This window comes from Danio rerio, chromosome 13, assembly GCF_052040795.2.
Source record: "Danio rerio strain M-AB ecotype USA chromosome 13, GRCz13ab, whole genome shotgun sequence".
In the NCBI taxonomy this organism is placed as follows: Eukaryota; Metazoa; Chordata; class Actinopteri; order Cypriniformes; family Danionidae; genus Danio; species Danio rerio.
In genome coordinates, this window is record NC_141033.1 from 54,625,001 (window position 1) to 54,647,500 (window position 22,500).

General features: G+C 37.3%; 2 protein-coding genes across 19 annotated transcripts in view; one reads left to right on the forward strand and one right to left on the reverse strand.

The window, feature by feature from the left end:
• inpp5a (inositol polyphosphate-5-phosphatase A) overlaps window positions 1-22,500 on the reverse strand; it is a 639,159-nt gene that overhangs the window by 165,762 nt on the left and 450,897 nt on the right. The gene's annotated exons all lie outside the window — the stretch shown is intronic.
• The window catches only part of cfap46 (cilia and flagella associated protein 46), a 199,082-nt gene that overhangs the window by 87,092 nt on the left and 89,490 nt on the right, over window positions 1-22,500 (forward strand). For all 18 annotated transcript variants that reach the window (XR_015506532.1, XR_015506533.1, XR_015506534.1 and 15 more), the window contains exons 17-25: window positions 5,614-5,726; window positions 8,471-8,683; window positions 10,196-10,403; window positions 14,313-14,456; window positions 17,125-17,235; window positions 19,395-19,576; window positions 19,778-19,909; window positions 20,404-20,569; window positions 22,152-22,218. Coding sequence is in view for 14 of the 18 variants with exons in the window: in XM_087279874.1 (XP_087136000.1) it covers window positions 5,614-5,726; window positions 8,471-8,683; window positions 10,196-10,403; window positions 14,313-14,456; window positions 17,125-17,235; window positions 19,395-19,576; window positions 19,778-19,909; window positions 20,404-20,569; window positions 22,152-22,218 (1,336 nt within the window). In the remaining 4 variants the exon portion in view is untranslated. The remainder of the gene's footprint in view (window positions 1-5,613; window positions 5,727-8,470; window positions 8,684-10,195; window positions 10,404-14,312; window positions 14,457-17,124; window positions 17,236-19,394; window positions 19,577-19,777; window positions 19,910-20,403; window positions 20,570-22,151; window positions 22,219-22,500) is intronic.

Sequence of the window (22,500 nt, forward strand, 5' to 3'; positions counted from 1 at the left end):
TATATATATATATATATATATATATATATATATAAGCATTATCAGACTTGTAGCAGTGCCATATAGCTGTATATCGGCACTGGTGGGAGGAATGCGAGGCTGCAGGCTGACTGCCTTAGTGCCCCCAACCCCGATATACAGTCATATTGCACTACTACAAGTGTGATATTGGGTTTATACAACAGTTCAATGGCTTAATTGTGTATATAAAAATCTAAATCAAACACAGAGTTTAAAAACCCTTTGTAAGAGTAATTCACCAGCGTCACTGTAGAGCTAGTGTTTGAATGATTCTCTAGCGTAATGTCTAAAGTGATGACCAAACAGCTGAACAGGCTGAACGGCCAGAAATGTCATCAGTCTACAGAGATTTTCCAGTATTTCTCTGTTGCAAATGGGAGGTCACTGTAATTAATCCTAAATCAGCTCCAACACTACAAGATTACTGTTGTGATGACGATAAGGAAAAACGCTACATGCATTTCTTCTTTCTTTCCATTTACTGAACTAGTCTGCTGTAGCAAAAATAGGAGACAATAGGAGAAACAAGCAGATGGCCTACCAAAAACTCAGGATTATACAAAAAGTATACAGTATACATTTCTAAACATAATATTTTAATAACTCATTTTTAATAACCGATTTATTTTCTCTTTGCCATGATGCCTGTAAATATTATTAAACTAGATATTCTTTAAGACTTTTCTATACAGCTTAAAGTGACTTTTAAAAGCTTCGTTAGGGTAATTAGGCAAGAGGATTGTTCTGTAGATAATCCAAAACTAATAATGCTTTCCATCATTGAATCAGTCATCTGCACGTCAATATCTGTTTGGTTTAGCTCAGCTACCGAATCTGACCTCTGAAGAGTACGTCAAATAGTTGGCAAATCATTGGTACAACCCTACTTATCTCCAAGAACTGTACTTATCCAGAGCGAGCAGAAGGGCTGCCAAAATCACTCTGGACCCCTCACACCCAGCACACTGCCTCTTTGAACTTTTACCTTCTGGTCCACACTACAGAGCACTGCGCATCAGAACAGCCCCACACAGAAGCAGTTTCATCCCTCAGGCAATACATCTCATGAACAGGATGATAATAATTGTGAAACAAACATCACTGTTTGCTATACACTTTTACACACACGTATTCAACAACACACCTTACATGCCAATTTGCACATAACAGCTGCACACAGGGCTTTACATTAACACCCGCCAAATGCGGGTAGATTTCAGCTTTGGCGGGTTAGACAGCCGCTCCCACTAGCCACTTTGGCAGGTTGGAAATAATTTTGACATTGTAGTTTTCTTAAAGCAGGGTTCACCAATAAGGATGGCCCAATATGCGTGCAAATGTGATCTTAGAATCGAGAAACAGCACGACTGAAAACAATAACTGTTCGCGCAAGACAAAGCAGGTGAATACCGTATGAGAGGATGATTACTCGCGCGCGCAGGTGATGTGATGCGCGCAACTGTTAAAAAGCGCGCGCGTGGGCTCCCGTTTACTTGCGCTTTTTTTCCGTTCACTTGCAATCGGTTCTCTTTGAAAAAGACTAGACAAAAAACGATGCTCGTATACCTACACTGAAAAAAGTGTTGCATGCAGAACTGTTGCAAACAATTTATTTGTGCTGAATTTAAACAAACAAATTAAATTGAATATTGTTTAACTTAATTTGTTTGTTTAAATTCAACACAATTCAATTTGTTTATAACTACTTAACATAAACAAATTGAGTAAATCCAAGGAATCATCTTTGAATATTTTTTTCAGTGCACAGTCCTGCTGCTTTTAAGAGCTCAAGATTGAAAAATGTATAAATTTGTAAGCAACAGCAGCAGTCAATGCTTTCGTTTTAATTATGCTCAGGCACGTGATCATCCTTTCATTATCACTCGTGGTGTGTTTTTACCTGCTTTCTTTTGCTTACAGTTATTTTTGTTAATATAGTTTAATCATCATCCTTTATAATAACATTGCTTTAATATGAAATTAACTCCCCATTTGTGTGTAGTGACTGCTGATCTGGGACCTTTAGCAGGACAGATTAATGTGCAGATTTTAGATGCATGACAATAGATCTTTTTAAATGTTAATCAAAAAAAATAATAATCATAAAGTTTTGTTGAATAAAACGTGCATGTATACAGCTATATATTTGCTTGTTTTGACACATTTAAATATGTGGCTGAAAAATAATTATTTCTTTTTAACGTGGGTAGAGATGAATTCTTTATTCTGAGCCCTAAAAAGTCATGTGAAATAAAAACCAATTGCAATGTGACACAACCCATTTGCTCATGCACAGCTCATACACAACACACACACACAGTGAAATAAATGAGGAGGCATGTGGACAGCACAACATCTAAATCAAGTCATTTTAGCATGTCAAAGTCATATTTATTTATATAAAATATATTTTCCAAACAACAAAATTGTGGCTGGTGAAAATGGCAAGTGGCTAGTAATGTTGGAAATCTACTAGCCACAGTGGCTGGCGATCAAAAAAGTTAATGTAAAGCCCTGGCTGCACATATAAGGGTGTATATAGTAATATACCTGTACATACACCTGTCATTCTGTATATTTGCATTCACTACTTACTTCTATCTTTATAATATATTTATGATCTGTGTTTTGTCCTGTCTCTGTAATTCTGTTGCACTGTAGAAGCTCTGTCACCAAAACAACCTCCTCGTAAGTGTGAACATACCTGCCAATGAAACTCTTTCTGATTCCGATTAAGGGGTTAATAATATTGACCTTAAAATGGCTTTGCAACAATTAAAAACTGCTTTTATTCCAGCCGAAATAAAACAAATAAGACGTTCTCCAGAAGATAAAATATTATAGGTAAAACTGGGAAAAATTTCTAAATCTGTTCAACATCATTTGGGAAATAATTAAAAAATAATTTTAAAAAAATCACAGATGTTGAATAATTCTGACTTCAACTGCATCTACACATGTAGCGGAATGAAGTAAAGCTCAACCGAACTCGAGTTGAAGTGTGTGAGACACAGGGGCGATGACCTTGACTAAAGCAGAGCAGCTTCTCTTTGATTCTGCCTTGCTTTGTTCTCGGCGAATGTTTCCTCTTTATTTGGAGGGTTGATTTTTCAGAAGACGTGCCTTAAATGTAATGAGCTGCGTGTTCCTCGTGGACCGGCGACGCTTTGATCCTCTGTCATCCTGTGTTAACCGTATGAACCGTTCATTCCCATCAGCCCCTGCTGCACATCTGAAAGATCCACACAGACACAACACTGATCCCTCAGTCTCTAAAGATCCCAGAGTCTGCTGCAAAACACATTATGCAATCATTATTTAACCCTGTAAAGCCTGACGTATGAAGTAATCATCAGAAGAGCACATGGATTACTTCTCAATTTTCTACAATCTCTTAGTTTAGTAGTTGTCGTAATGTAATTTGACTACTTCTGGATTACATTTAGATTACTTTTATTATAACCATTATATGATATTACAATACATTTTGTAGTCAGGATTATGATATCTTAGATTAGATGTTTGTGTTAATCAGACTACTTTTGGATTACATTTAGATTACTTTTGTGCTAACTGTTATTTGATTACATGCAAACATTTGTAGTTAGTAATGAATCTTTGACGTTAAAAGTAGTGTAATCTGACTACTTTTGGATTACATTTGGATTACTTTTGTTATAACCGTTATATGATTATGGTGCATTTTGTTTCCAGTTATATAATATCTTAGATTAAATGTTTGTGGTAATGTAATCAGACTACTTCTGGATTACATTTAGATTACTTTTGTGCTAACTGTTCTTTGATTACACAATAACATTTGTAGTTTGTAATGTATCTTAAACATTAATGGTAATGTAATCTGACTACTTTTGGATTACATTTGGATTACTTTTGTGCTAACTGTTTGATTACATGATAACATTTGTAGTTTGTAATGTAGCTTAGATTAGAAATCAATGTGACTACTCTTGGATTACTTTTAGATGACTTTTGTGGAAACCTTTTGTTTAAATGTGTACTCGGTAATATATCTAAGATGAGACATTTATGTTAATGTCATCTGACTACTTCTAGATTAGATTTAGATTACTTTTGTTTTAGTTGTTATTTGATTACACAATTTGTATTCAGTTATACAATATCTTAGATTATATATTCATAGTAATGTAATGTGTCTTTTTGTGGATTACATTTAGATTACTTTTGTGTCTCCTGTGATTACATTACAACAAATGTATTCTGAGATATTTTGTTACTTTTTATTATGTAATCTGACTATTCTGGATTACATTTAGATTAATTTTGTGATAACCCTTATTTGATTACATTACAAAACATTTCCTTAATAATATATCTTGGATAAGACTTTTGTAGTAACGTAATCTGACTATTCTTTACATTTAGATTACTTTTGTGCGAATCGTTATTTGACTGCGGTCACACAGTATAATTTGAGGCCAGGAATATAATATCTTAGATTAGACGTTTGTAGTAACGTTATTAGACTACTTCTGGATTACATTTAGACTACTTTTGCTAACTGTTATTTGATTACACAATAACATTTGTAGTTTGTAATGTATCTTAGACATTAATGGTAGTGTAATCTGACTACTTTTGGATTACATTTAGATTACTTTTGTTATAATTGTTATATGATTATACGATACATTTTGTAGTCAGTAATATAGTATCTTAGATTAGACATTTGTAGTAATGTAATTAGACTACTTTTGGATTACATTTAGATTACTTTTGTGTTAATTTATTTGATTACACGGTAAAATGTGTAGTTTGTAATGTATCTTAGACATTAATGGCAGTGAAATCTGAATACTTTTGGATTACATTCAGATTACTTTTGTGTTAACATGTATTTGATTACATTATAACATTTTTAGTCTGTTATATAAAATCTTAAATGAGACATTTCCGGTAATGTAATCTGACTACTTCCGGATTACTTACAGATGACTTTTCCGCTAAACCTTATTTGATGTCACATATAAAGATGCAGGATAATCTTGTGCTGTTTTGACAGATAGAAAAATTAAATCTCTATTTTTTTATGAGCAACAAGACCGTTGTTAACCATTTCTCTTTAAAAGGTAATGATGATCACTTAATATTTCATACTCGCACTAATGTTCCTCACTGTTAGTGTTTGCTGATAGAAAACCTTAACACAAAACCACAAACATTTACTGAACATTATGTACATTAAGGGCGCGTTAATGTTACAAAAACAACTTGACGTTCACAGCAACATCACAACTCGCTAGTCAGCACTGGAGAAAATCATTCCACCGCTGGAAAACAGAGGATGTACTGGTTCTGGAAATAAACTTTTCTCAAAACACTGACATTTCTGCTGCTATGCTGAAAAGATGTTTTATTTTATTGCCAATAATGACAATCTCCTACAAGCCTCTGTTGTATGACTGGCAGTTTGTATAAAACAGGATTGATCATTTTGATGATGTTAGACATTGGCTTATCAACTATAATGATACCGTAGGGTAAATTGTGTGACTCATATGCTTATACATTTGCATAATGCAATCATTACTAAAGTATTGCGCTGTCTAGGTAACCATTCTAAAACTTCGCTCTGAGGGGGTGGAGCTGAATGGATCTGCTGTACCACCTGATAAAAGAAAGACACACCCACCTGAGGACGACGCCCACTGGAAGCTGTACAGGTGAACAAAACAACTGTTGTTGAATTTTTACATGTAACTTGTATTATATATCTGAATTGGGTAGGCTATTGGGTACTGTTCGTAGTGTATGTGTGTGAATGAGTGTGTGTGTGGATGTTTCCCAGTGATGGGTTACAGCTGGAAGGGCTTGCGCTGTGTAAAACATGTGCTGGATGAGTTGGCGGTTCATTCCGCTGTGGCGACCTCTGAAACTTCTAAGCCGAAGGGAAATAAATGAATGAATGAACTAATAAAAATCGATTTGGTATTTGTGTGTGTGTGTGTGTGTGTGTGTGTGTGTGTGTGTGTGTGTGTGTGTGTGTGTGTGTGTTTACTGTAAAATAATTTTATTATTATTATTATCATCATTTCTAATAATTTCACTAATGTAAAAAAGTAATGTGATTTTAAATGGTTTTTGAAGCTGTGTCCTAGTCTCTGTATCTCTCTCACACACACACACACACATTTGTCTCTCAGACTGATTTGTGGTGTTCGATGTTGATCTGGTGTGTGTTATTGAGCCGAACAGAGAGGATAATCACAGAGAGCCGCTCTATTCCACATCCCAGCATGCATTAAATGACTTTTTCAAATTATCAGCCACATGAAACAAAAGTCAGGATAAACAGGGCTCAGCAGAACACACACACACACACACTTACACTGCTTTAATGTGAATCGCCCGTTGCCTAATGAGATCAGATGGAATTGGATTCAGCTTTATTGTATCTGTGCGGAGTGTCAGTGTAATTCAGTTAGCAGATAAACACACGCTGCTGATGCTGCACCACATATCAATGCATTCTGTGCATTCTGTGCAAATGCAGATTACATACTGTACATGACAGCAGAGGGCACACTGTGCTGCCATGAAGACATCAGAAAGTTCTTAGATATTATATTCAAATTATGTAATAGCAGTATGTTGGATTGGTAACAGTATGTCCTTAAATGGTAAAATTATGCATTGTTGACTTGTGTATAATAAAAATAAAAGTAAATAATGATACTAATAATAATAACAATATTATTAATTTTGTTAATTATAATTTTATATATACTGTAATATAGTGCATTCACATGCACTATAATTTTAATTATCTTAATAATTTATATTATTATTATTAATAACAATAATAATGTAATCTTTTTAATTTGTTAATAATAACAATGATACTAATTTTGTTATTATTATTATTAATAATAATAATAATATTATTATTATTATTATTGTCGCTATTATTGTTAGTACAAATTATTATGATGATGATTGTATTAATAATAATAATATTAATAATAATGATAATAATAATGATATTTATAATAATAACAACAATAATAACAACAATAATAAATAACAATAATAAACGTTTTTATTTATAGTAAAACATTATTATTTTTGTTGTTATTGTTATTATTATTAATTTATATTGATTATTAATAATAATAATAATAATAATAATAATCTTTAGAATTTGATGATAAGGATAAAATTATTATTAGTAGTAGTAGTAGTAATATTAGTATTGTTGTTAATACAAATAATTAAGATGATGATGATAGTAATATAATATCTTAGACTAGACATTTATGGTAATGTAATCAGATTTAATCTGAATTACATTAAGATTACTTCTGTGCTAACCGTTATTTGGTTGCATTATAAAATGCTCAGTCAGTAATATATCTAAGATTAGACATTCATGGTAAAGTAATCTAATTACTTCTGGATTACATTTAGATTTCTTTTGTGTTAACACTTATTTGATTATACAACACAATTTATATTCAGTAGTGTAATATTTTAGACTAGACATTTAGGCTAGTGTAATCTGACTACTTTTTGGTTACATTTAGATTTCTTTCGTCTTTTCCCCTGTTTGATTACATTATAAAATGTGTGGTCTGTAATATATCTTAGATTAGACGTTTGTGGTAATGTAATCTGACTACTTTTGGATTACATTTAGATTACTTTTGTGTTAACACTTTGATTACATAATGAAATGTTTGGTCAGTAATATAATATCTTAGATTAGACTTTTATAAAAATGTAATCTGATTACTTTTGGATTACATTTAGATTACTTTGTCCTAATCGTTATTTCATACGTCAGTAATATAATATCTTAAATGAGACATTTCTGGTAATGTAATCTGACTACTTCCGGATTACTTACAGATTACTTTTGTGCTAAACCTTATTTGATATCACATGTAAAGATGTTATATTATAGAATAATAATAGTAATAATAATAATAATAGCATTAGCATTACCATAGGGGGAATTTTTGTAAAAATGCTGAATTATTTATTGATCTAAACAAATGGTAAAACAATAAATATACTATGTATGACTATAAATTTAATGAATAAAGTAAATATAAATGTGTGTGTGAGTGTATGTGTCTGTGTATGTATGTATGTATATATATATATATATATATATATATATATATATATATATATATATATATATATATATATATATATATATATATACATATATATATATATACATATATATATATATATATATATATATATATATTGGGGAAGGTGTGCCAGTAGAATGACATGTAAATCGATATAAAATAGTTCAGGACAATATAACTGCTCTATAAATATTTTCATCATCAACATCTAATCTAATGATCACACGTTTAATAGTAATACAGACATACATTATCATGTGTTACGTCCGCTGTCATCAGTCTTTGTCTTTTCTCTCTGTGCTCAGTGATTGGATCAAGGATCTGTCAGCTTACACCATTGGTCAGTTCCTGCGAGGGGCGGAGCTGGGGGTGGAGCTGTGTGAGGCGTGGCTGGTGGTGAATGCAGCTGTTTATCTGTGGAACTACAGCAGGGATGTACTGTCCAGAGGAGAATATCTGCTGCTGCTGCCCACATTCAGCCGCATACTGGAGCTGCTGAGACACACGGGGCATGCTGGGTAATGTAGTCCTGCTGTTACTGTGTGTGAGGGATGTTTCTGACTGAGGGATTGATGTTCCTTACTAGTGCTGAAATGTAAAGTTCAGTGCGTGTGTGCTCCAGATAGGATTGACTTTCGATGTATGTTTTTTGAGGTGTTTTTAAATGTGTTTATATTTTAAGTATTGTCCCTAATAGTACTTTCACAAATTAAATAGAAATGTTTTTTTAATATTATGTGATTTGATTTTAGTTGGTGTGTGTTGCTTTACATTATGTTTTGTGTATTATTGTTCATTTTCATTCGCTTATGTGAGGCCGGGTCGTGTGGGCAGCAGTGTTAGGAGAGAACCCCAGACCTCCCTCTCTTCAGACACTTCCTCCAGCTCCTCCAGGGGGATCCCAAGGCGTTCCCAGGCCACCCGAGAGACATAGTCCCTCCAGTGTGTCCTGGGTCTTCAGCCCAGTCAAATCAGCCCAGTGCATGCTGAAGGTCCATGTTCGATGAAGCCAACAGAACAACATCAACTGCGAATAACAGCGGTGAAATCCTGTGCTCCCCGAACTATTATTTGCCGATTATTATTTTTGTTTTAATTATTTTATGTTAAGTTTGTTAATTTTGGTTTAAAAAGTATATTTATTGGTGGGCTTGGTAGCGCTGACGAGTCTGGGCGGGACCGAGAGCCCCGCGAATGGCGCGACCTAAATGGAGCGATTGTTTACAAGTGTGGAGCTCCGGATGGAAAGTTTTGTTTTGTGTTTACCTCATAGTTAAAGTTGTTGCACGTCCGCCGGTTCCTGCCTCAAAATGAGCGAGTTTGAGCCACTTGTACATCCCGGAAGTCTTCAGAAAAACAAAACAGCAGCGAAGAAACTCGACACAGAGGAACATTTACACCTCACTGCCCACTAGCGCTTCAGAAGTGTTAATGCAGACCAACAGAGACAGCGCGCAGAAGCATGCATGCGCCATGGGTTACGCCGGTCACTTAACGCAGAAGTATAAACCAGGCTTTATCCAGCATATGCTTCATGGAGCGGATGCCCTTCCAGCTGCAACCCATCACTGGGAAACACCCATACACACTCATTCACATGCACTGATACACTACAGCCAATGTAGCTTACCCATTTCCCCTATAGCGCATGTGTTTGGACTGTGGGGAAACCGGAGCACCCGGAGAAAACAGAACAGACCATCGTTATACATTGACTTGCCTAATTACCCTAACTTTACCCTAATTACCCTAGTGAAGCCTTTAAATGTCACTTTAAGCTGAAGAGAAGTCTCTTGGAAAAACATCTAGTCAAATATTATTTACCATCAACAATGTTGAAAAGATCTGCTCTCTGTTAAACAGAAAATGGGGAAATATATGCAGGGGGGCAAATAATTCTGACTTTAACTTTATATATTATTTTGATTTGATTTTAATAATTATTTCTAATTATTCTGTAATTATTGTTATGCATCATTGATAGTGTATGTGTGTGTGTGTGTGTGAATGTGTGTGTGTGTTTTGTGCAGTGAGCTGGTTGTGGTGGTGCTGCTGTGTGACGCTGTGGCTCAAGGACTCCTCCAGCAGTGTGTGTGTGTGGATCCGGAACCCCAGAGCGCGGTAAAAGCAGCAGAAAAGACTAAGAAAAGTCGAGGAAAGATTGTGGAGAAAACAGGCTTCACTGCGGGCCCTCAGCTGGAAACGGCGGCTCTGCAGGACATCAGGAGAGCTTTAGAGGTGAGCCACTGCTTATCTGCACACACACACAACAAATACAGCGTCTGACGAGGGGTCTAGAGGCCTGAAACATTCACAACAAGCTCCAAATACCAGCTTGACTTCAAATGAGCTTGGAGGAAATAAATGTTCCATGTGTTTTAATTATGCAGTTTTTGCATAGAAACTTAAAGTGATGCACGTTTATCACTCATACATGAATATAATATAAGTGAGCTTATGAAAATATGAAAAAAAAAATGTATGTGCCTATCTGAAATAGAATTTTATGAAGTGCTGTAAGAGATCACTACAGATTTGTGATGTGTACTTTTACTTTATTGTGTTTTGGCTTTATTTATTTTTTTTGTTTGTTTCTATTATTATTATGATTTTTATGATTATTCTGTAATTATAGCATTTTATAATGCTGAATTCGTTAGTTGTATTATTTATATGTTCTGAAATAAGTAATACAAAAAATATGATAACTGAAAAAATATTTCGTCTTATTATATTAAGCAGAATTATTTTATGAACTTTATATTTACTTTTGTTTTATTTATGCATTTATTTTTTTACATTTATTTATTTATGCATTTATTTATTTATTTACACTTATATTTATGCATTTATTCATAAATGTACTTTTGTATTTATTTATGCATTTATTTGTTTATTTATGTATTTGTTTGTTTATTTTCGCATGTATTTATGTATTTATTCATGCATTTGTATTTGCATTTGTTTATACATTTATTTGTTTATTTATGCATTTATTTATTAATTTTTTATTTATTTGTTTATTTATGCATATATTTATGCATTTTATTTTTGCATTTATTAATGTTTTTATTTGTTAATTGATCCCTTTATTTATTTATTTATTTATTTATGCATTTATTTATTTGTTTATGTATGCATTTGTGTGTGCTTTTATTTATGCATTTATTTATGCAATTTGTTAATGTATACATTTATTTATGCATTTATTTTTGTATTTGTTTATGCAATTATTCATGCTTTTATTTGTTCATTTATGCATTTATTTTTGCATTGATGCATGCATTTGTTTTAATGCATTTATTTGTTTATTTTTGCATTTATTTACACATTTATTCATGCATTTATTTGTTTATTTAAACATTTATTTATTTAATTTTGCATTTATTTATGCATTTATTTTTGCCTTTATTAATGCTTTTATTTTTTAGTTATGCATTTATTTATGCATTTATGTACGCATTTATTGATTTATTTGTGCATTTATTTATGCATTTATTTTTGCCTTTATTAATGCTTTTATTTTTTTATTTATGCATTTATTTATGCATTTATGTACACATTTATTGATTTATTTATGCATTTATTTATGCATTTATTTTTGCATTTATTTATGCGTTTATTGATTTATTTGTGTATTTATTTATACAACTATTTATACATTTATTTATGCATTTATTTACGTATTTATTGATTTATTTATGTATTTATTTATGCATTTATTTTTGCATTTAATTTATGCATTTAATGATTTATTTGTCTATTTATTCATACAATTATTTTTGCATTTATTTATGTGTTTATTTATGCATGTATGCAAGCAAAACAAGCTCCAAATATCAGTCTGAGACCAGATAAGCTTGAAGACAATAAATGTTGCATGTCTTTGAATTATGCAGTTTTCATATAAACTTAATGTGACACATATTTGTCAGTTGTACATAAATATATCATGTTTTTTGCACTCTACAAAAAAAGGATGAATAAAAAACGTGACACATTCTAAAGTGCCCCTATTATGAATATTTGAAAATGAGCGTTCATGTGGTGTAACTCAGCTCCAAGTGAATGAAGCACCCTGCAGAGTGCACAGTGTGTGTAAAGTTACTGACTCTCAATCCAAGAGTTGATTCATTAAAAATGAGTCACTTTCAGAATGATTCCCAAACCGTCTTTATATTGACGTCAACCTGAGACAGTAGCATAGTATGCAGTGTTCTGTCTGTGTGTTCATTTGAGTGTGAGTATGCATTTGTGTAGTTGAGTATGCGTTTCTGTGTGCGTTTGTGTGCTTCTATGTGTGCACACACTTGTTAGTGTGTGGGTGTGTGTTTTTTTTTTTTGTGCATGTCTGTTCAATGCATCTTTGTGCATAAATGTGTGGATTTGTGTTTATCTTTATCTTGTATAGCATTTTAGACAAGCTAAAAATGTGGTCTCGTTTTCTGAAATGATATGCCAAAATGAAGTACGTTTTTCCTTAAAGGAAGCAATAATTATACAATATGGTAAGTGAAACAATTGTCAGATTATTTAGCTTTTTTTTGACTCATTATTTCTGAAAACGAGACAGTATTTTTTTGCTTGTCTAGAAAACGCTCCTTGATTTAAGACTTTTTAGATATTTGGACTAGAAACAAGACAAAAACAAGTAGGAAAAGTATTTTAGCAGTGCATGAGCGTGTGTCTCAGATCCAGTCGAACACATTTAATGAACATTTCCTATTAAACTGCTCTTTCTGAAATGGATTCACAGTCAGATGCTGTTAAACGTCTCGCTCGTCTTGCCGCTTCTAATTAAATTTCATTTTGCTGCCTTTTGTGCAGATTTACAGACCCTTTGCTGCACATATCAGCGCTAATTCCACATGAAAGCCTTTATAATAGGGAAATTATTCGCTAACTACTTTCCCTAACACTGCTCTTTTCACACTCCACATGAGAAGCTAATCTGGCCGTTTCAAACACACATCAGGCTGCAGAAAACTGCAGATTTACACTCAAACTCTGAGTTAGAGGATGTGCTGGAGATGCTCTGTGCTCTGCTGATACCTGTGTGTGTGTGTGTGTGTGTGTGTGTGTGTGTGTGTGTGTGTGTGTGTGTGTGTGTGTGTGTGTGTGTGTGTGTATGTTCCTGATATATATCCAAATGCTCGTTAATGCAAATTTCTAATCAGCCAATCACATGGCAGCAGCTCAAGGCATTTAGGCATGTAGACATGGTCAAGAGGATCTGCTGCAGTTCAAAGCGAGCATCAAAATGGGGAAGAAAGGGGATTTAAGAGACTTTGAACATGGCTTGGTTTTTGCTACCAGACGGGCTGCTCTGAGTATTTCAGAAACTGCTGATCTACTGGGATTTTTACGCACAACCATCTCTAGGGTTTACAGAGAAACGTTGCCTGCTCTGATGAGTCTCCATTTCTGCTGACACATTCGGATGCTCGGCTCACAATTTGGCCTCAACATCATGAAAGCATGGATCATCCTGCCTTGTATCAGCGGTTCAGGCTGGTGGTGGTGGTGTAATGGTGTGGGGGAGATTTTCTTTGGGTCCATTAGTACCAATTGAGCATCAACGCCACAGCCTACCTGAGTATTGCTGCTGACCATGTCCATCCCTTTATGAGCACAGTGTCTCCATCTTCTGATGGCTACTTCCAGCAGGATAACGCAGCATGTCATAAAGCTCAATCATCTCAGACTGGTTTCTTGAACATGACGATGAGTTCACTGTACTCAAATGGCCTCCACAGTCACCAGAGCTCAATCCAATAGAGCAGCTTTGGGATGTGGTGGAACGGGAGATTGGCATCATGGATGTGCAGCCGACAAATCTGCAGCAACTGTGTGATGCTATCATGACAATATGGAGCAAAATCTCTAAGGAATATTTCCAGCAGCTTGTTGAATCTCTGCCATGAAGGATTAAGGCAGTTCTGAAGGCTTTGTGTCTGGGCATTACCACGAATAAGCAATGTGTTTAATTGTAAAGAGCTTTCAGTATGCCTTTGATTTCTGATGTTGTACGTGTATATACCTACATCTGTTTATTGTGTCCTAAAAAATGTTTCCCTTATGTAGATATAAATGAATCGTTAAAGTATGTGTGTGTGTTTGTGTGCATGTGTGTGTGTTTGTGTGTAGGTGTGTGAGTATGCTCTGAAGCTGTCCAATGGGAACATTGATCCAGTGCCTATCATGGTGAGGAAGAAGCTCTTGAGCACGTGGGTCTCCGTTAAACAGCAGCTTCAGCAACAGATCGGACTTAAACTGGACATCAATGATGAGGTGATGGACAAAATAAAACTAAACCAGTCTGAATGCAAACCGAGACCTTTTATATGTGATGTTGTTTTGTGCCAGAGTGGATGCATCAGGGTTTCTGGCTCATTAACTCTCTATTGTGAGAATATGTAGGCAAACACATCTCAGAGACTCAAACTGAGCAAATAATATGCAATTTGGAGCAGATTCTAATGTTTAGATGGACAAAGTTATACAAAATTAACATATATATATATATATGTTAATGTGACTAAACTTTTTCTCTTTTAGGTAAGTCAGGATGATCACATGTGTTTCTGTTCTGCTTAATGGCAGAATAATGAGAGAGATTTGTTTTGAGAATTTGTTATAACTCTTCTTGAAAGTCAAGTTTACGCACAATAAGATTATTCTGCCTCTGATAAAGCTCAGATGATGATGTCAGGGTTTTGGAAGTTTCTGATTGGCTAATTGACAACATTTGAGTTAATGTGAGGCACAACTGTAGAATAGTATTGAAGGAAAAGCTCAAACACACTGCTTCCTTCTGTGACAACATGGAGAATCAACAAGCCAGAATCAACAACAAAGCCAGATTACAATCTGCTGAATTACGCTGGGAAAAAGACTCATGTTTGGAGACTTGTCCTGTGCTCTGATGGAGCTGAAATTGAACTGTTTGGCCATAATGAGCAGTGTTACATTTGGAGGACAAAGGGGAAAGCGCACAAGCCTAGAAACACCATCCCAACTGTGCAGTATGGGGGCGGCAGCGTCATGTTGTGGGGCTGTTTTGCTGCAGGAGGGACTGGTCCACTTCACAGCATAGATGGCATCATGAAGAAAGAACATTATGGAGAAATACTCAAGCAACATCTCAAGACATCAGCCAGGACATTACAACTTGGCCACAAATGGCTCTTCCAAACAGACCATGACCCTAAACACACTGCCAAATGAGTTCAAATGTGCTTTAAGGACAACAGAGTGAATGTTTTGGAGTGGCCATCACAAAGCCCTGATCTCAATCCTATAGAGAATGTGTGGGCGGAGTTGAAAAAGCTTGTGCGAGCAAGACAGCCTACAAATCTGACTCAGTTACAGCAATTCTGTCAGGAGGAATGGGCCACAATTCCTATTGTGAGAAGCTTGTGGAAGGAGACCCAAAACATTTGACCAAAGATATACAGTTTAAAAGCAAAGCTAAAAAATACCAAGGAAATGTGTGTAAACTACTGACTGTCTAGAAATTAATAAAATAATTCTCTCAATATTCTGGCATTTAGCAAATGTAAATCATTTAGGTAATCCTAACACACCTAAAGTAGTAAAAGTTTAGTGTGATTTACCATCAGCAGTGGCTTAGCGCAAAATGCAGAGGCCCCCCTGCAGGGATCGCTAACGGGGCCCCCTGATGAAGGGAGGGGGGATACATCATACGTCAATTTGCATATCACTGGCGTCATCACGTTCTACCGTTTCTGTTTGTTTAACAGCCTATGGTTAATAAAGGGGTATTTATAATTGCACTACACTTTATATAAGCATGTTTATTTAACTAAATTTATTGCTGTTTGAATACAGTATGTCATTATAGATGTGTAGTGAATGTGCAGTAATCTCTCATATGTAATAAACTCAGACAAGTTCAAAAACTAAAGTCACTAATATCTGTGATTGTGAACAAGAAAAGAATAAACGGTCCAATTAAATTGTTAAAATAAAGTAGAAGTAGATCGGTTTGACTGTACAAGGGAAATACCTTCACACTGCCTGTGCTAAGTCATTTGTCGTCGGTACGCAGAGGGGTGATCTGCTCTCGGGCTGCAGGTGGGAGAGGCTGCTGTACGAGGACTGACTGGGCCGCCTGTCAGTGCTGTGAGGCGGGGGAGGGGCCGGCGGCATCACACGCAGCTCGTTAAGAAGAGTAGGGATGGTACAGTATGGACAAATGACAGTCTAATAAAAATCTCCAATAACACACAAAAAAAAGTCGCTAGATTTGTCGCTAAGGGGGTCTGAAAAGTCGCTAAATCTAGTGACAAAGTCGCTAAGTTGGCAACATTGGCGGCAAGCAATCAGAATGAAGTAGTCCACCGCTTGAGAGGTATTCAGAGAACACAGACGTGTGAACTTTGGTTCCGACCACAGTTGTTCCCAAGAGTTTGATTATTGCGTTCGCCGGTGGATTTTTAATTATTGAAAATCACGACGACGCGGGGCCCCCCCGGGCCCGTCCGCTACGCCACTGACCATCAGACATTTAAAAAAATGGTTATGCTCCTTTCTTTAGAGTGTGTGTAAACTTCTGCTTTTAACTATATGAAAGCGAGCGGGTTTATTATATTTGCTATAAATGCTCCTGTTGTTCTGTGCATGTACTTGGGCTTTTAAAGGTACAGTACATATATCTGACTGTTTGTATTAAAGGACAAAATTGTATTACAAATAATAAATAAATATATGTTTACATTTTAATACGAGAATTGCTGTGCTGTGAAGAAAATATAAAAGTATTTGTGGAAAGCACTGTCACTGCACCGAGATATCCAATTAAACTGAATCGATGGCCTGATAATCATAACTGAACCGAACTGTGAGATCAGTGTAGATTCACACCTCTAATAAAGACGCCGTCTGAATCCATTCATCATATAATACTGTGTGTTTATCTGATTTCTGCATCTCTCAGAGTGAAAATGAAGCCGTCTCCGCCATGTCTCGAGTGCTGATCGCTGTGGAGATGCTTCAGTGTAACAGGAAGTCCAAACTGATGGAGTTTACAGTTCCTGCTCTGTCTGTGGTAAGAACATATAAACACGGCCTGTTCATATACTGCTATGGGCTCAAAATGCAGATACTCTGGCCTCAAAGAGATGCTAATCTGATGTAAAATATTTATTTAATCAGAAACATCTCAATGATCTTTAAAAGATTTAGTTATTTTTGCTTAAATCTTTTAAATGCATCATTGTGCAGAAGCAGAGGCAAACATCAACCAATTGTTTATCCCACTCTTGCGCTACTTCACAAATAGAGTGTATTCAGTGTGAACAGCCCCTTATTTGAGACCTGTTCCTTACAATGTCAATATGGAGAGCTGTATATCAACGTTGGTGGCAATTAGATGAAAGAATAGACACTTGAGAATCATTTCTTGAATTTGTACTTTTGTCATTATGTGGTTCTCCGGGGAGACTGATAAAGATCCACCAGTGGATTGTGATTGTGTGTCCCAAATCACATGCTTATGCACTATTCCACACCACTTTGTTGTACAAGTAGTGTACGTAGTGAGTTCACACCAAGAAGTAAAAAAAAATGCACTTGAATACCTCGAGCTGCTAAGAAAGGGGAGGGGCTGAAGGGGAAGGGGAGGGGCTAATGGTGAAAGGAAGGGGCTGATGTGAATGGGGAGGGGTTGATGAGGAAGGGGAGGAGCTGCTGGCAAAGGAATGGAGCTTCTGAGAAGAGGCGGAGGTGCTAGTAAAGTGGAAGAGCTGCCGGCAAAGGGGAGGAGCTGATAAAGGTGAGGGACTGCTGAAGAATGGGAGGAGTTAATGATGAAGGGGAGGGGCTAATAGGGAAGGGGAGGAGCTGCTAAGATAATGGGAGGGCTGCTGAAGAATGAGAGGAGCTGCTGAGAAAGGGGAGGGGCTGATAGGGAAGGGGAGGAGCTGCTAAGAAAGTGGGGGGGCTGCTGAAGAATGAGAGGAGCTGCTGAGAAAGGTGGAGGGGCTGCTTAAGAAGGGGAGGATCTGCTGGCAAATGGAAGGAGCATCTGTGAAGGGGAGGAGCTTCTGGTTAAGAGGAAGAGCTGAAGATGGAGGGGAGTGGCTGCTGGTAAAGGGGAGGAGCTCATGAGGAAAGATTGGGGCTGTTGAGGAAGTGGAGGAGCATCAGTGAAGGAGAGGAACTGCTGGTATAGAGGAAGCGCTGATGATGAAGGGGAGGGCCTGATGTCAAAGGGAAGAAGCAGATGAGAAAAGGGAGGGGCTGATGACAAAAAGGAGGGGCTGATGAGGAAGAGTAGGAGCTGCTAAGAAATGGAAGGAGCAAATGATGAAGGGGATAAGCTCATAAGTAAGGGGAAGAGATACTGGCAAAAGGGAGGAGCTGCCGGCAAAGGGGTGCAGCTGCTGAGGAAGAGGAGGGGCTGCTGACGAATGGCAGGGGTTCATGATGAAGGGGAGGATCTGCTGAGAACAGGAAGGAGCTGCTGGCAAAAGGGAGGAGCTGATGACAAAGGGGAGTGTTCTGGTGACACGGAGGGGCTGCTGGTAAAGGGTAGGAGGTAATAACAAAGGGAAGGAGCTGGTGAGAAGGCTGCTGAATAATGGGGAGGATCTGCTGATAACGAAGGGGAGGAGCTACTAGTCAATGGGTGGTGCTATCAGGTTGGATTACTGTATTTATTTTGGATTGTGTTTTCCAGTGCTGGGTTGCGGCTGGAAGGGCATCTGCTGCATAAAACATTTGCTGGAATAGTTGGCAGGTCATTCCGCTGTGGCGAACCCCTAATAAATAAGGGACTAAGCTAAAGGAAAATGAATGAACTTTAGATTGTGCAACATGATTCTCCTACAGAGATGATCATGACGCTGACTGCATGTGCTCATGATGGGTGCAGTTTGGATTTGGGGGAGAATCATTAAATGTCATTTGCTATCGATTGGGAAACGGTTTAAATGTCTGGTTAATAAAAACACTAAATTCATACGCTACATGGTGAAGTGTATTAGTGTGCAGTGTGTCACTTGTGAGTCTGAAAGCCTCAGTCAGGCTGAGTAGATACGTTGTGGTGTCTGTCAGTAACACAGATGATCTCTCTCTCTCTCTCTCTCTCTCTCTCTCTCTTCCTCTCCCTCTCTCTCCCTCTCTCTCTCTCTCTTCCTCTCTCCCTCTCTCTCTCTCTCTCTCTCTTCCTCTCTCCCTCTCCCTCTCCCTCTCTCTCTCCATCAGCTGGTGGAGATGGCGTCGGGCGTTCAGTGGTCTGATCCTGCTGTAGAGCTCTGTGTGTGGACTCAGCTCGCTCTGTCCGCTCATCAGACCCGTGATCATGACCTCGTCCTGACCTGCACCCATAATGCACTGCAGCTGGAGCAGAGCGCCGTTCACAGGTTGGAGACGGACTCCAGCGCTCTGTGAGTGACATCAGTTCAAGTGAATTAAGTTCAGCTCTTCATGAGTCAGACAGCTGAGCAGCGCATCATGTGCAAAGAGAACATCAGTTTAGTTTAGGATGTAGTGAAATGGAGAAGTTCCTCAGTGTATTGTGTGTGTGTGTGTGTGTGTGTGTGTGTGTGTGTGTGTGTGTGTGTGTGTGTGTGTGTGTGTGTGTGTAGGCTGAGTGTGTGTTCAGTGCAGGAGATGCTGAGCAGTGCAGCGTGTGTGAGGGGTCAGAGTTTGCTTCATGAGGCCAGAGCTCATCACAGCACATATATGGAGGGTCTGCGAGCGCTGCTGTCTGCCGTCAGGTCTGGAACACACTCCTCTACTGCTGTGCTTCTGCTGCTTCAGGCTCAGTGCTGTGTGTGTGTATGTGTGTGCGTATTTGCATGTGTGCATGTGTGCGTGTGTCTGTGTACATGTTTGCGTGTATGTGTGTGTGTGTGTGCGCATTTGTGTGCATGTGTGTCTATATGTGTGTGCGTGTGTGTATGTGTACTGTATGTGCACATTTGTGTGTGTGTGTACGTTTTGTGCATGTGTGTGTGGCATTTGTGTAGATGTGTGTCTGAGTGTGTGCATGTGTGTATATGCAGGGGCGTGTGTGCACGTTTGTGTGTTTGTGTTTGTCTGTGTGTGTGTGTGTGTGTGTGTGTGTAAGTTTGTGTGTGATGTTTGTTTCGGTAAAATTAGCAGAAACCCTGGTCCCCTCTTGGTCATTTTTAACAAATGTGTGTGTGATTGTGTGTGAACGTGCATGTGCATCTGTGTGTGTGTGTGTGTGTGTGTGTGTGTATTGCAGGCTGGCGGAGCAGGCGGGCAGCTGGCCTCTGTGTGTGAGCGCAGCGGGTCTCTACTGGACCTCCTGTGTTTCTCTGCTGGACTCCAGACGCCTCCGAGCACAGCTGAGAGAACCACTGGAGCTCATCCTGAAGACCCTGACACGCACACACAGCAAACACACACGCGTGAGTGAGACACGCACGCACACACACACACACACACACAAACACTTTTGATGGGATAGACTGTACCTCACATTCATTCATTCATTTTCCTTCAGCTTAGTCCCTTACTTATCAGGGGTCACCACAGTGGAATGAATCGCCAACTATTCCAACATATGGTTTACACAGCAGATTTCCTTCCAGCCGCAACTCAGTACTGGAAAACACCCATACACACTCATTCACACAATCATACACTATGGCCAGTGTAGTTGATCAGGGGTCCGTTCTTCGTACGTGGATTACTCAGTTAGCTGGATTTGGATATTGATGATTTGACACGATCCAGGATCGTTTCGTTCTTCAAAGCTGATTCGAGAGTTGTTGTCATAGCAACAGTTCTGCTAGGTCAAACCTGATCGGGAGCAGGTTCAATTCATATAAACAGGATTAGATTGGCTCAGTTCAAGCAAAGATAATACAGAAAGTATGTTCCGAATTCTGATATTTTCTTACAGTAGTAGCTATATACACTTGGGAAAATAGTAAATATTTTTAACTATATATATAAAGTTATAGTTATTAATAAAATAAATTAAGTTATACATATTAATAAAACGTATGCAATCTGCACCCTCGAAATGAAAGTACAAAGACTGCCACCTTGTGGTGCAAAGAGAAAACTTATAGATATTAACTTTTTAGATCGCTTTAGTACAAATTGTGTATAATAGAAATGCAGAATATGTGACTTTTTTAAAAGCAATAATACATTTATGCAGTCATAAACATGTTTTGATAGTTAATATGCCGGTGATTTGATGCTTCACAAAAGTTGCAGACGCCTTTACCAATATCAAAATGCTTTTGTAAACAACCAGTTATTCTTTACACCGATTAAAAAACGGCGACTATAATAAAGAAAATATTTTCTAAATGTAGAACTAAATACATTGATTTGCATTAAAATACATGATGAATACTCTTGACACATGAACGTGGAAAGCCTGCAGCTCACAACAAATGTGTTAGGTTATTGCGTGTCATATTTAACAAGCCGTTTACTGCTAATTTGATGTAATTTTGCTCACATGGATAATTGAATATTAATCAGATGATGTCATTACGCTGCTGTGCCGTCAGCCAATCGTTGCATTGCTAATCATGATTTCGAGGATCGATAGATCTGTCCTTCACAACACAAGCAGCGATCTCAGATCAGTTTATCCAGACATTCTAATCTGATTCGCGAACTCGTTTGAAGAACCAAATTAGCGAGAGATCAGTTATCAAGATTAAAAGATCCGGGATCTGCCAAATAATCTTAGATCATTTAAGCGAGGTACGAAGAACGGACCCCAGTTCCCCTATAGCGCATGTGTTTGGACTGTGGGGGAAACCGGAGCACCTGGAGCAAACCCACACCAACACGGGGAGAACATGCAAACTCCACACAAAAACACCAACTGACCCAGCCGGGATTTGAACCAGTGAACTTCTTGCTGTGAGGTAGCAGTGCCAACCACTGAGCCACTGTGTTACCGATTATAACTTGTTTTTACATCAGACTCAGTGCATGATGCTTTTACATTTGTGTGTTCAGGGCAAACTTAAACAAGCGTCTGTACTCAAGCATGACAGAGCAGCGATGGAGACATCTCCAAGCACACGTGAGAATTCTCTTTAGTTAAATAAACTAAAAACCAACATTTCCTCCTCATTTAATCACACTCAAACTTTCAGGAGTTTTTTTCTTCTATTGAACTCTGAAGAAGATATTCTGAAGAATAGATGCGGTAGATTTTTTCAAGCATTCTTCAGTAAATCTTCATGAGTGTTTAACAGAAGTAAGAAACTCGAACATGTCAGAAACATGCAGGATGAGGAAATGATGAAGAGTTTACTTTTTAGGGTGACTGCAGTTCTGAAATGCACATGTAGTTTGGTTGAGC